At 40.7% G+C, this 14,927-nt stretch overlaps 1 protein-coding gene across 4 annotated transcripts in view; it reads right to left on the bottom strand.

The window, feature by feature from the left end:
• PACS2 (phosphofurin acidic cluster sorting protein 2) overlaps nucleotides 1-14,927 on the bottom strand; it is a 257,810-nt gene that overhangs the window by 89,146 nt on the left and 153,737 nt on the right. For all 4 annotated transcript variants that reach the window (XM_084854825.1, XM_084854822.1, XM_084854821.1 and 1 more), the window contains exons 14-15: nucleotides 14,653-14,757; nucleotides 9,695-9,801 (exon numbers count right to left, since the gene is read on the bottom strand). In XM_084854825.1, coding sequence (XP_084710951.1) covers nucleotides 9,695-9,801; nucleotides 14,653-14,757 — 212 coding nt within the window. The remainder of the gene's footprint in view (nucleotides 1-9,694; nucleotides 9,802-14,652; nucleotides 14,758-14,927) is intronic.

Raw genomic sequence — 14,927 nt, 5'->3', positions numbered from 1 at the left:
TTCCTTTTAGGTCTGGCTGAACCGGCTTGGAGAGGTGGTGGCAGCAGATCATGGGGGCTAGTAGAGCCCTGGAGGTCTCGCCTTCCTTTACAGTAACTATTTTGAGTTTGTCAAACTGGAAAGACAAAGAATTGCTCTGTGCTGGACTTCAAGGAGGAAAGAGAGACATGCTGATTCAGGGGTGGAGGTGCGGGGAGCCCAGATGCACAGAGAAACGAAAGAGATTGGGGATGCACAGCAAAGGGGTTGGGACAGCCAAACTAACACTGTTAGAGCTAAAATATGAATTATTTTTTAAAGAAACCAACATAGCACTGGAAAAGGGATGAAGCACTACAGCACTGAGCCAAGAACAAAGCTTGCAATCCTGTTTGCAACAACAAGACCCAATGAGTGCTCCAGAGTGCTCTGAGAGTGAAGACTGTGCCAACATGGCAGTGACTGGGAAACTGGTCAGGGTTGAGGGAAAGACGGATGGAACCAAATACAGGGCAATACTAGAGGAAAACCTGTTTCGGTCTGCAAGGGACCTGGAACTGGGGAGGAGGTTCCCCTTCCAGCAGGACAATGACCCTAAACACACAGCCAAAGTTACACTGGAGTGGTTTAAAAACAAGAACCTGAATGTCTTAGAATGGCCCAGTCAAAGCCCAATCTGATTGAGAATCTGTGGCAAGACTTGACAATTGCTGTTCACCAACGGTCCCCATCCAACCGGACAGAGCTTGGGCAATTTTGCCAAGACGAACGGGCAAAAATTGCAGGATCCAGATGTGCAAAGCTGGTAGAGACATAGCCCCAAAGACTCACAGCTGTAACTGCTGCCAAAGGTGCTTCCACCAAGTATTGACTTGGGGTGTGTGTGTGTGAATACTTATGCAACCAATAAATGCCAGTCTGTTTTTGTTTAATTAATTTTTGTGCCGCAATAAAAATATTTTGCACCTTCAAAGTGTTAAGTACCTTGTGTAAATCAAATGGTAAGAATGGCAATTAAATACTTTTTATTTCCAGGTTATAACACAAAATGTGGAAAAGTCAAAGGGGGGTAAATACTTATGCACTGTATATATAAGTGAGGCAAGTAACTTAAAAAAGTCAACCAAAGCCTCTACCATTTTACTGGATGATATAGCAAAATTAAAGAGCAAATGTAAATAGGAAGCATAAAGGTATATAGACTATTAACTAGTAAAAGAGCAGAGTTGCAAGCCATTACAGACAAAGAGATACAGATGTGATAAGAAAATTGAAAAGAGGGAAGGCCCCAGAGTTGGACAGATTTACAGATTTAGTTCTACAAGAAATCTGAAGAAATATTGACATCACAGTTGCAACTGTGTCTGATGCTATTCTGGAGAGAGAATCCATACCTAATTCCTGGCAACAATCCAAACTGGTAGTTATCCCTAAACTGGGGAAGGCTTGTAGGTCTGTAATGTATCATCCCATTGCTCTTCAATCAAGATGCTAAGTTATTGTCAGCGGTTACAGCCAAAGGATTAAATAACTTCATAATAACTTATATCAAAAGAGATCAAACTGGATTTGTGCCTGGAAGGTATTTAGCCAATTCTATTTGCAGAGCACTAAACATAGTACACCATGGTGTTACTAATCGGATTCGGGTTGCTTTGCTTTGGGCTTTGGGGAGACTTATAAGAAGAGCCCTTAAAAGGCCTCAGATTCATATTTAAGAATCAGACTTACTGTATATTCTAGACTCTTGACTCTTGCGCAAGAAGACCTTGAAGTTTTGATTCTATGCTAATTGATGTTAGCTCACTAAGACTTTAACTAAGACAAGAGCCTGTGTGGTGTAGTGGCGAGAGTGTTGGACTGGAGTGTTGGACACCCAGGTTCTAGTCCCCACTTGGCCATGGAAGCTCGTGGGGTGACTTTAGGCCAGTCACAGACTCTCAGCCCAACCAACCTTACAGGGTTGTTGTTGTGAGAATAAAATGGAGAGGAGGAGGATAATGCAAGTCACCTTGGGTTCCTTGCAAGAGGGAGAAAAGGTGGGATATAAATGCAATCAATCAATAAGATTTTTCAGGACTGGTTTTGAAGAAAAGAAAAAAAGTGCAGCTGTCTTTACAAGCAGCTTTACAGAGCTTGTTCAAGGCCATGATGTGCCAGCAGAGTGTATGAGCAAGACGAATGGAAGAACCGAGCATGCTCAAACACCCACTAAGTGGGGGAAAAGTACTGTCTTGATGGTGTACACCTACAGATAAGAGAATGTCTTTACTTGACACTAGTTGGGCGGGGGAAGCTGTAGCCTTGAGCACAGGCGACAATTGGGAGGAGGTGTTCAGACAGGTATGACCAAATATGATCGAAGATGACCGTGAGTTCAAAAGATGTACCAAGGAGAAATACGTCAATCAGGATAACATGCTCAGATGGCAGACTTTTGGCCACGTTTTAAGACACTTCAAAGTAACCTGTTGGTAGTAGTGCTAGAGAAGTTCTCAAAACACGTGAGATTGTGGGAGACAGATAAGACACCTTACTTCTAATTGGTGAGCAGATCGTCTAACTGCACACGCACCCCATTTTGATTGGAAGATGGCTGTCTCATTACTCACTGGGGCCTTCACCTTTGGCTAGAGCAAGTGCATAAAAGAACAGGCAGCAAGAGCTCATTTCCGCTTCTGCTGCTCTTGCTTTGCTTTGCTCTTTCTGCTTTGCCACCGGACCCAAAGACTTGGATAACCTGCAGATGTCTTTAGATTCTTAGACTTTGGAACTTAGAATATTTTCTGAAGTTAAAATTTAGAGTATTTTCTGAAAGTAGAACTTAGAAACATTTCTGAGTCTAGGACTTAGAATTGTTTCTGAGGCTGAATCTTAGAATTATTTCCAAGTCTTGGGTTTTTCCGTTCACTCTAGCTGCTAGCTTTATTCTTCACATGCCTAGAAAAACATAGCTTCAGCTTTTATATTCAAGTGAAGTGCAGGAGGAAGTAATGGGAGAGTTAACAATTATGTTAGTTTAATTTAGTTTTAGTTTAGCTTTAAACCACAAGTAGTAAACAAGAGAAAGTAGGAGTCATAGCAATGATCAAAGCTCAAGCTGTTACCTTATTAGCTAAATTCATAATACCAGCTTTAGCAATTGCAATTCTTTTAATTACTCTCCTATTTTTGTTGCATTCTCTTTCGCTGTAATCACAGAGAAAGTTTCTAATGCTCAAATAACCACCATGCCAGCACATGCTTTTTATTTTGTACTTTTCTAAAATAAAGCCTTATTCAGTTTACAGTTTTGTCTGTAGTGATTTTTGTCCACTGAGATTAGATTAGTTACCCACCAGGGTGTTTCAAACCCATTTGGTACAAGTTCTGAAGTCAAACAAGACAAAATTTACACTGGTGCATTGGCCAGGAAACAAAGCCATTTCCAAGGATAGGGAAGCCATTTCCAAGGGCAGAGCCAGGCAAAGTCAGGCCGCTCTGCAGACATAATTGTTGAATATTTACTGATTTGTAGATTATTTGTAGATTACCCCGAGATTATTTCTGGCATAATGCTGAGTTTTTTTTGAAAAAGTTGTTTCATGCTCAGAAAAAGGTACAGAACATGGAGAAGAAATCTAAAGCTCTTTTGAATGATTTATTAATTTGCAAAAAGAGTCTTCCAATAGCAGTAAAGTCTAAATTAGTACAGATTTGTGAAAGCATGGAGACTAATCCTTGGGGGAAAACACATGAGATTGTGGGAGACAGATAAGACACCTCATCCTGTATCATTTGAAGAGGACAGTGTAAGTTGCTTGGACAGTATGTGGAGCAGGAAAAAGTGAAGCTGGGTAGTATGAAGGAACTGAATGCATGCTTTTGGCTCATGAGTATTATATTAACACAAGCAACTGAGCAATGGGATCAAGCAAGGCTAGCTTTGATAAACAAGACTGGGGACTATGAGAAATTACAGCTGAAATGTAAATGTTTTCAGGGGGAATTAATGCAAGCAGTAATTCAGAACCTGAGTTTAGTCACAGAAAAAGAGGGATTGAGGAAACAGGTAGACCTGTTGGAATCTAGTTGGAATCAGCTGGAAATCCAACTAGAAGCATTCAGTGCAAGGAATGCAGACCTAGAAGATGTCATTAAGGTTTTGACACAGCAGTTGAAAAAGCAGCAGGCTACACAGAAGTGCGATTCATGCACAGCTCTGATTGATGAGTTGAAACAGCTCTACAAAGTACAAAAGACTATTTGTTCCATACGTGGAAGACCTGTGTTGGATGCCAGTGTAGATGACTTAGAATGTTACGAACAAGAGCAGGAGAAGAGTTGTTGTCAGGAGCAACAGGAAATAATACTGTCTGCTCCTCCCTTAACATTAAAGAAAAAGAATAAGAATCCCAAACATATGAATATCATCCTGCATAGTGGGATTAAGTATGAGGAAGAGCCTACCACCCTGAAACATATTCTTACTACACAACCTGCCACACCTTTTAAAAAGCAGACAAAACGTAAGAAAACTTTAGCTCCTTCAGAGATGATAGATGGGGGAGAGACTGAGGTAGAAGAAACAGCTGAAGAAGAAATTATCACTCCTCCAGCCCAACATGTAAGAAAGTTACTGAGGCAGTTTCTAGGTGTCTTACAGAAACAGGGAAGCAGCTTTGGCAAAAATGATTTGCCTATTAGATGCTGAAAATGTGCACAGATGGGCTACTATGGTTTGGTCCCAGACACAGTTGGATAGGCAAAATATTGTAGATATGATTCCAGTCTGGGCCCCAGGTATAAGAAAAGTGATGCAAGCAGAATTAGAAGATAAGAGAAGAAATTGAGAAAATAGATAACAGTTTAGAATACAGTACATACTGAGCTATGTTTGGTAATCAGTTCATGACTGTGGCTCAGATAGGAAGACATTTTCTGACATGTAATCAACCAGAGGAGGAGACAATACCAGAGTGCTTCTTAAGTTTTCAGGTTATAGGCATAATTTCAGAACATATAAATCTAGATGAGGATGGAAAACCTGACATGCTACCTGCTACCTGACATGCTAAAGAAGTGTAGTTTGAAAGACTGAAGTAAGGAATATGGTGTTTGATGAGAACAGATGACCCAATGCTGGTTCTACTTGAACAGCTGGTGGAAGGAGCCAAAAAGAGCTGAGAAATAGGGACAAGAAAGATAAGAAAGTTGCTGTAGTAACTTATTCAAATCGAGCAGGTTATGAAGGTGGTCTTCCAAGTTGAACAAAGTGCCAGGAGAAACCAGAATAAGTCCAATGGACCCCAAGGTGCTCTTGTGAAAAGAGAAGGACAAGGTCGACATTTGAGAAGTCGAATCTAGCAACAAATCTAGCAACCACTAGATAAGGCCTCATTACAGCATTTAGTTGACAAGTTGGTAAGTTTGACTCGAGACAATAAAACGTCTAAATACCCAGAAGCATCTGGAGAGTGCCGGGAATCCTAGCCACCTCCACCACTTCATTCTGATTTTCTACAGATTTCCCTCCTATACTGACTTGCGAGCTAAGGTTCAGCACCTAGCTGGAATTCCCAGTATAGGTGAAGAAGACAAGGAATAGAAAAGTCTGAGCCTTTGCAGTCCCTGCGAACAAAAATGAACTATGGTAGCTCTGCTACAGCCTCATTATATTGGCAGACCTGATGTCTATGCTAAACAGAGGAGCTGTTTGGGAAAAATAAACTGCTTCCAAATTGATTAGGTTCAAGAGTTCAATGTTATTTAGGTAGAAAGTAACCTGCAGAGGTAATGTTAAATGACCCAGCCCCATTGACTGGACATGCAGTATATGCAGCCAAGATAGCAGACAAGGTATTGAGTACAGAACAAATAGAAGCTGATGCGTTAGTGTGTGTTAACAGTTTTTCAGACAGAGCAATTAAAAAAGTTGTCCAGTAAAAAATTGTAGTACCTACTCAACTTCAAGTGAAGGAGCAGAGGGAACAGTGGTTTGTACAAGAACAGTGAGCAAAAGAGGGAACAGAAAAAAAATGAAAAGAAGCTTGGCCAGACAGTTTAGAAAAGGGAAAGGAAGAAAAGAAAAATATGTAGTCAAGAAACTAGTGCAAAAAGAAAAGGTAGACCTAAAATAGACAAGACCTTATAGAATTAAAGTGAGTGATTAGTCTTATAAGGATGCTAGTCACCGCTCTAAAACAGAATTCTAGAGATGTGGGTAATTCCACCTCCACTAGATAGACAAGATAGAAATGTATTAGATTGCCCCTGTGCGTTGTGATGGCTATATAGTTATGAATTTCCCTTTGCTGTACTATGGCTTGTAACTATGTTTCCTTGATGTTTCAGTCAGATCTGAAAAACATTGAATTAATTTGGCATATGAGTTTCCTATTTGTTCTGAGGCTGTTTCAGACACTAGATTGATTTTAACGGTGTATTATTGCTGAAGAATGTATTGCTGGCATTTGACTAACTGAACTGGGAAAAGGAGTGAGACCACCAGAAAGGCCACGGGAAGAGACCCTCGTGAGTTAAGATGTCAAGTTAGGGAGATCCAATGTTCTTGAATGCAATGCTTGATTTTGGATCGGAATGGTGGTGAGAACAGTTGGATGATCTCCCAACTGAAATAAAAGATATTTAGCCCATTGTGTGTCTTGCCTATAGCTCACTCCATGTGGCATTTTCTCAGGAGTAAAAGTGATTGTCAGCCAAATTCTCTAGTTGCATTTTTAAGTTTATAGCAACAAGAAAATTAAAGGAATAAAGAATGTTTTCTTTTATATAAAAATACTAACAATTGAATTAGGTTTCAATAGATTATATGTTAAACAACCTTTAACGTATTTTCCTTACCTCAACTGTTATAAGTCAAGCAAAAGTAATAAAAATGTATAAAATGAATATGCAGATAGTCTGATTAGGAAATGGTTAGAAAAACATAGCAAGCATAGTCTATTTGATGCATAAGTCCATTTCTATAGAATAGTATAGTTAAGTCCTAATAAAAATAATTGAAACTGTACAGAAATGTCCTGAGAGAGTCTATTAGAGTGAATAAGGGTGGAATGAATGTTATTACTGTAACAATTTAAGAGATACCTACTGCAGGTATGATGAGTATATGCAGCAACTTAGAGAGAGAGCAGGATGGACCCTTCCATTAAATGTATTAAACGCATCTCAAATTGATTGCCTACTTTAAGAAATGGTAGATCCTGAAGATGAAGAAGTGAATGAGGGTGACATCTTTCCATGGGCTATTTAATAAATTAAAGTTCTGAAGTTAAACAAGACCAAATTTACATGCAGGATTGCAAATGAACTGAGTGGGAGCTCAGTGGAGCAATGGAACTGGAGGGCAGCAGCAAATGGAACTCAGCTGGGCTTCTCTTTCAATGGTATTTGAGCACACCATGCTTCAGTCAAATTTAGAGAAACCCAGCTAGGCTGGGCACTCCACAGCTGCTGGAAGGCACCCAGCATTCTCTTCAAGTGCCAGGTGGCCAGCAGCAATAAGCAGGTGGGTGGAGCGGCGGGTGGAGCGGCAGGTGGCAGCGGCGGGGTGTGGGTGTGTGCTCACTCCACTGCTCCCTCTCATCTGCCTCCTGAGACAAGGCATTCACTTTGCCTCATGGTAGGGCTAGCCATGGCTGTGAGGGAGATTCCCCAGTAGCAGGAGAAAAGAGTGCCCATATGCAACCTTGAACCCTTGTTCAAGCCCCTACTGCTTTCTGTAAGAGTAGGGCCTCGCCTATCATTCTCTCTCCCACCGTTCATTTGCCTGGGATGTTCACACAGGCACATTCAACCTATCTGTACATATCACTGTTTTTAATATCTAGCTACTTATGTGTAGATATCAAGGAAGATGAATCTTTCACATAGCTTCAGCTATGCTGAAATGAACCTTGGTCATATATTTTTGGAAATAAGCAGAATTCTACCTTGCCTTGTTTACATTGGAAGTAGATCTCTTGTAACCTCAGATGTAAAGGCAACTAGCAATGACAGAATTTCCAAAAAAAAAAACCCCAAAAGAGCATGAATATGATGAGAAAGATCTGTTTCTACCAATGCAATATTCCCTGGACCAGATAAAGTCTATTCAGGGCACAAGAATTGCTGGAAACTTGACGCAGCAAAGAAGAGCTGCCTGAAATGTCTGTCTTGTGACCAGCACATCCCTTGTCATTTATAAACTTTTTTGCAATTTCTTACTTAGTAATTTACTGTTGAGATGTAATGACCTATTTATATTTTGTTAAGTAAAAATAGTTTAGATTTGGCTACTGGATATGCTTCTTTATTACGGTTCCCACTGCAAGGCCTGGGCTTTCATGGCATTCTGTCATTTCTACTGCTCTGTTATCATGTGAAGTCAGTGAGCAGTGCTGGCTCCAGTTTTTTGAGGGCCCCTGGGCAAGACTCCCTCAATGGACCCCCTCTGTCAGTGACTAGTCTTCCTTCTCACTACCACTGCCACCAGCTGCTATTATTCCTCTTTCTCATCATTGCTGCCACTTCCTTGCTTGACAGAAAGAGAGCCAGTGAGTAAGTGGGCAATGGCAGCTACGGATTCTCTTCCTCACTGCCACCATTGTGCAGTGAGATGTACGAGCAGGTTGCAACGGTGAAGACAAGGAGCACCTTCAAGGGGCTCCACTGAATGGACCCCTATGTTGTGGGCCCCCAGCAGGTGCCCCACCATTCACCCACTTGGTGATGGCCATGTCTGCAAGTAATTTGTGGAAGGAAAACTAAATAGTTCCATGGTATTGTGAGAAAGTTGGGGAAGACACTGAAAGTGAGCAGGAAGATCTTAGAGAAGCTCTTGCTGCTATAGATCAATACTGAATTACCTGTTCTATTGTCACTAATTTCACAATACAATTCTATGTCTTTCCCTTCAGATGTAACTGACTGTGTTTAGGACTGCAGCCTCAGAACATCACAAAAGTTTTTATTTTTCTGTTTTAATGAGCTGACAATCCTTTTGTCGATCTTCTCTGTTTATATTTTAAACCATCTTTTCTATCTGTAAAGACAACTCAGAACGTCATGGGATCTCAGTAGGATATAAGGTTACTAGTACTACAAAGAACATTACTTACATCATGCCCATAGCTGAAACGTCCTACTCTTTACTTAAAATGCAAGCAATGCAGAGAAAGATTTGCATCCATGCGAAGGACAGTATAGGAATTTCCATTCCCGCAGAAAGCAGCATAGGAAACTTCCCTGACAGAAGTAATTTTGGATCCATGCAGTAAAACCAAGGCGATAACAAAGAGCCTGCTGCTTACAGTTAGCAAATTTTGCAAAGATTGTTTCAGCTTTAAGTTTTTAAGATAGTTGGGTCTTTCATTACTTTATGTCTCTAGTCAGCTATGACAAGAGATACAGTCCCCTCTTGCCAGATGCCATCTGACAGTACTTCCTTCCTGGCACATCTTTTACAGAAAATTCTGTTTCTTAGCTCTCTAAAGTTTAATTGTACACACTTTCCATTTGTAACTTACACATTAGTAAAATAATAAAGTGCTTTTAGAAAGGCTCTCTCCAGACATCTTCTAGGAAAGTAACTTGAATCTCTCCAGATGATCCAGACTCATGGACATGTGCCTGGCAATAATGTGTGGACAGCTCTGCTGATGAGTGATGGTGGAGTGATGCACCAGCAAGGAAGGAGCACATATAATAAAGATGAAAAAAAGCCATAACTTACTATCTCTGTATTCTGGTGACAATAGTGCTAAAAGCTGCCTGAATATCAGCAGAAGAGCACGTGCAGACTACTGGAAGGGCATGCTTTTGCAAGACATCTGAAAGAAACTGAGAAAGACATGCAAATATGTCAAAAAAAAAGAAGAACCTTCTGATTAATTTTTCATTGAATTATTTACTTTAGGTCTGATTCAGCATGGCTCTTCTTATGTTCTTAGGGTTACCTCTAAATTTTAGAGTATAAAAATACTCCTTGAAATATGTAACAATTAGGGATGCATGGTTTTTGTTAAATCCATTCTGTGTTTTCCGGATTGTCAGGTGTCTTCCGTTCTGTCATCCGCTCATCCCAACATCCCTAGTAATAATGGATGCCATGGAGTAGGGCATTTTCAAACATTAGCTAAAGAGATTGTGCAAGTGCTCTCCCTAATCTGTTTCTAAGCACAGCACTTTATTTTGAAAGTGCGTCCAGTTGTGGAGGTGGGGCCAGGTAGAGACCACTATATTTTAGGTAATCCAGCTGCAGAGGTTCTTGTAGCAGAGATTGGTGAGCAAACCTGACCTAGAGGTTTTCATATACGTCAGAGAATATCAATTAACAGCTCTGGCCTATTATTGTTAAGAGATTCGCTTTTTGTTCTGCCTGGTGTCCCAGTAGTATTTTTCCTTGGCTAGAGCTAGGGGGTGTCATACATGCTGAGCTGCAACTTCCCTCAAGTCTCAGGTTTAGGAACCTCAGTGGGCTGGGATGCTGACTAAAATTGGATGCAAATGGTGTGACTGGAAATGTGAACTAGTTTTTATAGTATGAGCCAAGCCCAGCTTGGCTCAACCACATTTGGAACCAGTACTATTTAACTTGTGAGAAACAAAAGTGGCCAAGTTTGTTATGACACCAAATTAGGATGGTGAAAACCCAAGTGGTTTGTGAAAAGCTACAAAAGGATATTTCCTAATTGATAGGTATATTGGGCAAAATCAACCAGGCTTTATTTGTGGACAGTTAATTTCTGATAGTACAAGAACAGTATTGGATCTATTAAATGAGTGTCAAAATTCAGACGTTACCAGCAACCTTTGTTTTCTTGGATACCATGTTGGAATAATATTATTACTTAGGATACTAGACAAATTCAATGTCTGTAATATATTTACTGATAATTTCAGAAAATGAGATAGGAAAGCAATAACAAGATTAAATATTAACAAACACAACCTTTCTATTTACAGTGTGGTACATGACAAGATTGTCCTATCTCTGGCATAATTTGTGAAATATTTATTGAGCCATTAGCCATAGCTATAACAGCAAATAAGAATATTAAAGGCATTCCAATAGACAAAGATGAATATAAAACTATTTTATATGTGGATGATGTGGCAATTACAATGCTGGAACCACAAACATCCATGAAAGCATTATTTGAGACAACTGATAGGTTTAGTATTATTTCTGGGAATAGAACAGATGTCAACAAGTCAGAGTTAATAGCTATTAATTTAGATATAGAGTTTAAGAATTAGATGCAATAACATACAAATGTTGACTGAACAACCAGTTAAATATTTAGGAATTTTAAAAACTAGAAATACGGAGGTTTATACAAAGCGAATTGCACTTTAATAATTAAAAAATTAAAAAGATTTACAAATTTGAATGCATTTACCAGTTGGGAAGACTGACAATCTTAAAAAACGAATATCTGGCCTAGATTGTTATGTGTTATGAGAAATGTATCATAGAATGATAGAATCATAGAATAGTAGGGTTGGAATAGTAGGGGTCTACAAGGCCATCAAGTCCAACCCCCTGCTCAATGCAGGAATCCAAGTCAGAGCATCCCTGACAGATGGTTGTCCAGACTCATCTTGAATGCCTCCAGTCCACAAGGGAGGTTATCCGATCAAAAAATAAGATCAGAGTTGTCTGGCAGGATTTGTTCTTGACAAATCCATTTTGGCTTCAAGTAATCACTGCAATGTTTTCTAGGTGCTTCCAGATGGATTGCTTTATCATCTGCTCCAGAATTTTCCCAGGGATTGATGTCAGACTGACTGGTCTGTAGTTCCCAGGTTCCTCCTTTTTACCCTTTTTAAAGATAGGAACAACATTAGCCCTCCTCCACAGTCATCTGGCACTTCACCCATCCTCCATGATTGCTCAAAGATAATAGACAGTGGTTCTGAGAGCTCTTCTGCCAGTTCCTTTATTATTCTAGGGTGCAGTTCATCTGGCCCTGGAGATTTGAACTCATTCAAATTAGGTGTTCCTTGACCATATGCCTATCGATCTCAAGCTGCAATCCTGCCCCTTCAGCCTGTTCTTTGCCTTTGCTAGGGGGGTCATAGACCGTCTGTTGGGAGAAGACTGAGCCCAAGTAGGAATTGAGCACTTCTGCCTTTTCTTTGTCATCTGTTATCATTTTGCCATCCTTATTTAATAGCTGAACCACCATTTCTTTCCTCTTTCTTTTACAAGTAACCTCCCTTGTGGACTGTGGGAATGCTGCAGACATCATATACCTTGACTTCAGCAAAGCTCTCGACAAAGTGCCCCATGATATCCTGATAAGCAAACTAGCTCAAAGTGGGCTAGATGAAACAACTCTCAGGTGAATCCACAGTTGGCTGCAGGATCGGACTCAAAGAGCGCTTATCAATGGGATCTTCTCAAACTGGGGAGAGGTAACGAGCGGGGTACTGCAAGGCTCAGTCCTGGGCCCAGTGCTCTTCAACATTTTTATTAATGACTTGGATGTGGAGGTGCAGGGAATTCTGATCAAATTTGCAGATGACACAAAAGTGGGTCGGATAGCTAATACTTTGGAAGACAGAAACAGAATTCTAAGTGATCTTGATAGGCTGGAGTGGTGGGCAGAAAATAACAGAAAGAAATTTAATAGGGATCAGTGCCAAGTTCTACACCTAGGAAAAAGAAACCAAATGCACAGTTACAAGATGGAGGATACTTGGCTCAACAATACTACAAGCAAGAAGGATCTTGGAATCATTGTAGACCACAAGCTGAATAAGAGCCAACAATGTGATGTGGCTGCAAAAAAGGCCAATGCTATTTTGGGCTGCATTAATAAAAGTATAGCTTCCAAATCCTGCAAAGTACTAGTTTCCCTCTACTCAGCATCAGTTAGGCCTCATCGGGAGTACTCTGTACAGTTCTGGGCACCACACTTTAAGAACGATACAGACAAACTGGAGAGGATTCAGAGGAGGGCAACAAAGATGATCAGGGGACTGGAAACAAAGCCCTATGAAGAGAGATCGAAAGAACTAGGCATGTTTAGCCTTGAGAAGAGAAGACTGAGGGGAGATATGATAGCACTCTTCAAGTACTTGAAAGGTTGTCACAGACAGGAAGGCCAGGATCTCTTCTCGATCATCCCAGAGTGCAGAACACGGACTAATGGGCTCAAGTGACAGGAAGCCAGAGTCCGCCTGAACATCAGGAAGAACTTCCTGACTGTTAGAGCAATACGACAATGGAACCAATTACTTAAGGAGGTAGTGGGCTCTCCCACACTGGAGGCACTGGAGATGAAGCTGGACAGCCATCTGTCTAGGATGCTCTGACTTGGATTCCTGCAGTGAGCAGTGGTTTGGACTCGATGGTCTTATAGGTCCCTTCCAACCCTACTATTCTATGAACCACATTTGGAATGCTGTGTACAGTTGTGATCCCTCCATCTTAAAAAAAAAAGATATTTTAGAGATGCAAAAGGTTAAGGGAAAGCAAATGATCAGGGGGCTGGAGAGTCTTCTTTTCTCAAGGCTAAACATAACGGGCTCATTCAATCTTTCCTCATAGTTCCTAGTCCCCTGATCATCTTTGTTGCTCTTCTCATAACATGTTCCAATTTATCTGCATCCTTCTTAAAATGTGGTGTCCACAACTGGAGGTGTCCACAACAAGGTGAGGTCTGACCAGCGCAGACCAGAGTGGAACTATTACTTTCTGTGATTTTGAACTTTACTTCTATTGATGTAACCTAAAATTGCATTTGCCTTTTTTGCAGCCACATCACACCATGACCATATTCAGCTTGTGATCAACTCCAACTCCAAGATCCTTTTCACACGTACTATTGCCAAGCCAGGTATGGCCCATACCTATTTATTTATTTAAAGTATTTTTATCTTGCTCCTCAGCCATAAAGGCTCCTTGAGCAGCTTACATATAATCAATAAACCCAAGACCATCCCTGCCTGCATGCTTACAATAAAAAAAGACACAACACAAAAGGAAGAAGGGATGGGGAGGGAAGAGGAAAAAAAACAAGGGTTCTTTCAACAGGGCTGGTGGAATGGCCCTGCTTCCCATCTCATCTCCCTCTGCTGAAGCCTGCTCGAATGGGTGTAGCTTGTGACAGCTGAGGGAGGAGCCTAATGGAGGGTTTACATTGCATCTAGGTTTTACATTTGACACCTAGCTTACATTAGAAAGCAGTCAGTTTGGGAGGGAAAATCACGTATGCCAGAGACAATTAATTGCTATATACACAAGGGTGGGCAAATTGTGGCCCTCCAGATGTTTTGGCCTACAACTGCCATCATCCTTCACCATCGGCTATGCTAGCTAAGCCTGATGGGAATCATAGGCCAAAACATCTGGAGGGCTACAGGTTGCTGTGGCTTGCAGTGGATTAGGGGTGAAAAGATATCAGCCCTATAATAAAGTTGGCACTATCTAGCAGTAAGGGCTTCACACAAAGTACATGGCTTCAGGTACAGCATTACATATAAATATGTAAGAATGTACCAACACACATGTTTACATATTGCATTCAAAATCCAGAAGAGATATCCAAGTGTGGAATCCCATTTTTACAACTTGAAAATATTTTTGGTATGGCCACCAGCAGTTTGATAAAATTGTTTTGGATTGGCCATTCCTGCCTTAAGCTAAGATAACCATGGAGTGACCTCATTGGCTTTCCTTACCTGTCCTTGCCAGTCAGAAGTATTGACTAAAATGATATTTTCTGGTAGCTGCTCATCTGAGATCAGAATGTGATTCAACTGGTCATACACAGTTTTCCTAGGGATCTGTAAATATAAAAGCACCACAAATGAAAGTACCCCTTAGGATACCTCAGTTCTTGGGACCAACTCTATCATCCAGATGTTTAACCAGTGCTGACTCTGTATTGCTCCCATAATCTTCCAGTGTTTTTCCTCAACCCTGTAAGCTGAGGCATCTATGAACTAGTCCCTCA

This window comes from Heloderma suspectum, chromosome 4 (assembly GCF_057233095.1).
Source record: "Heloderma suspectum isolate Gila_16-S chromosome 4, 16-S_ref, whole genome shotgun sequence".
Taxonomy (NCBI): domain Eukaryota; kingdom Metazoa; phylum Chordata; class Lepidosauria; order Squamata; family Helodermatidae; genus Heloderma; species Heloderma suspectum.
This window is presented reverse-complemented; position numbering and strand designations above follow the sequence as displayed.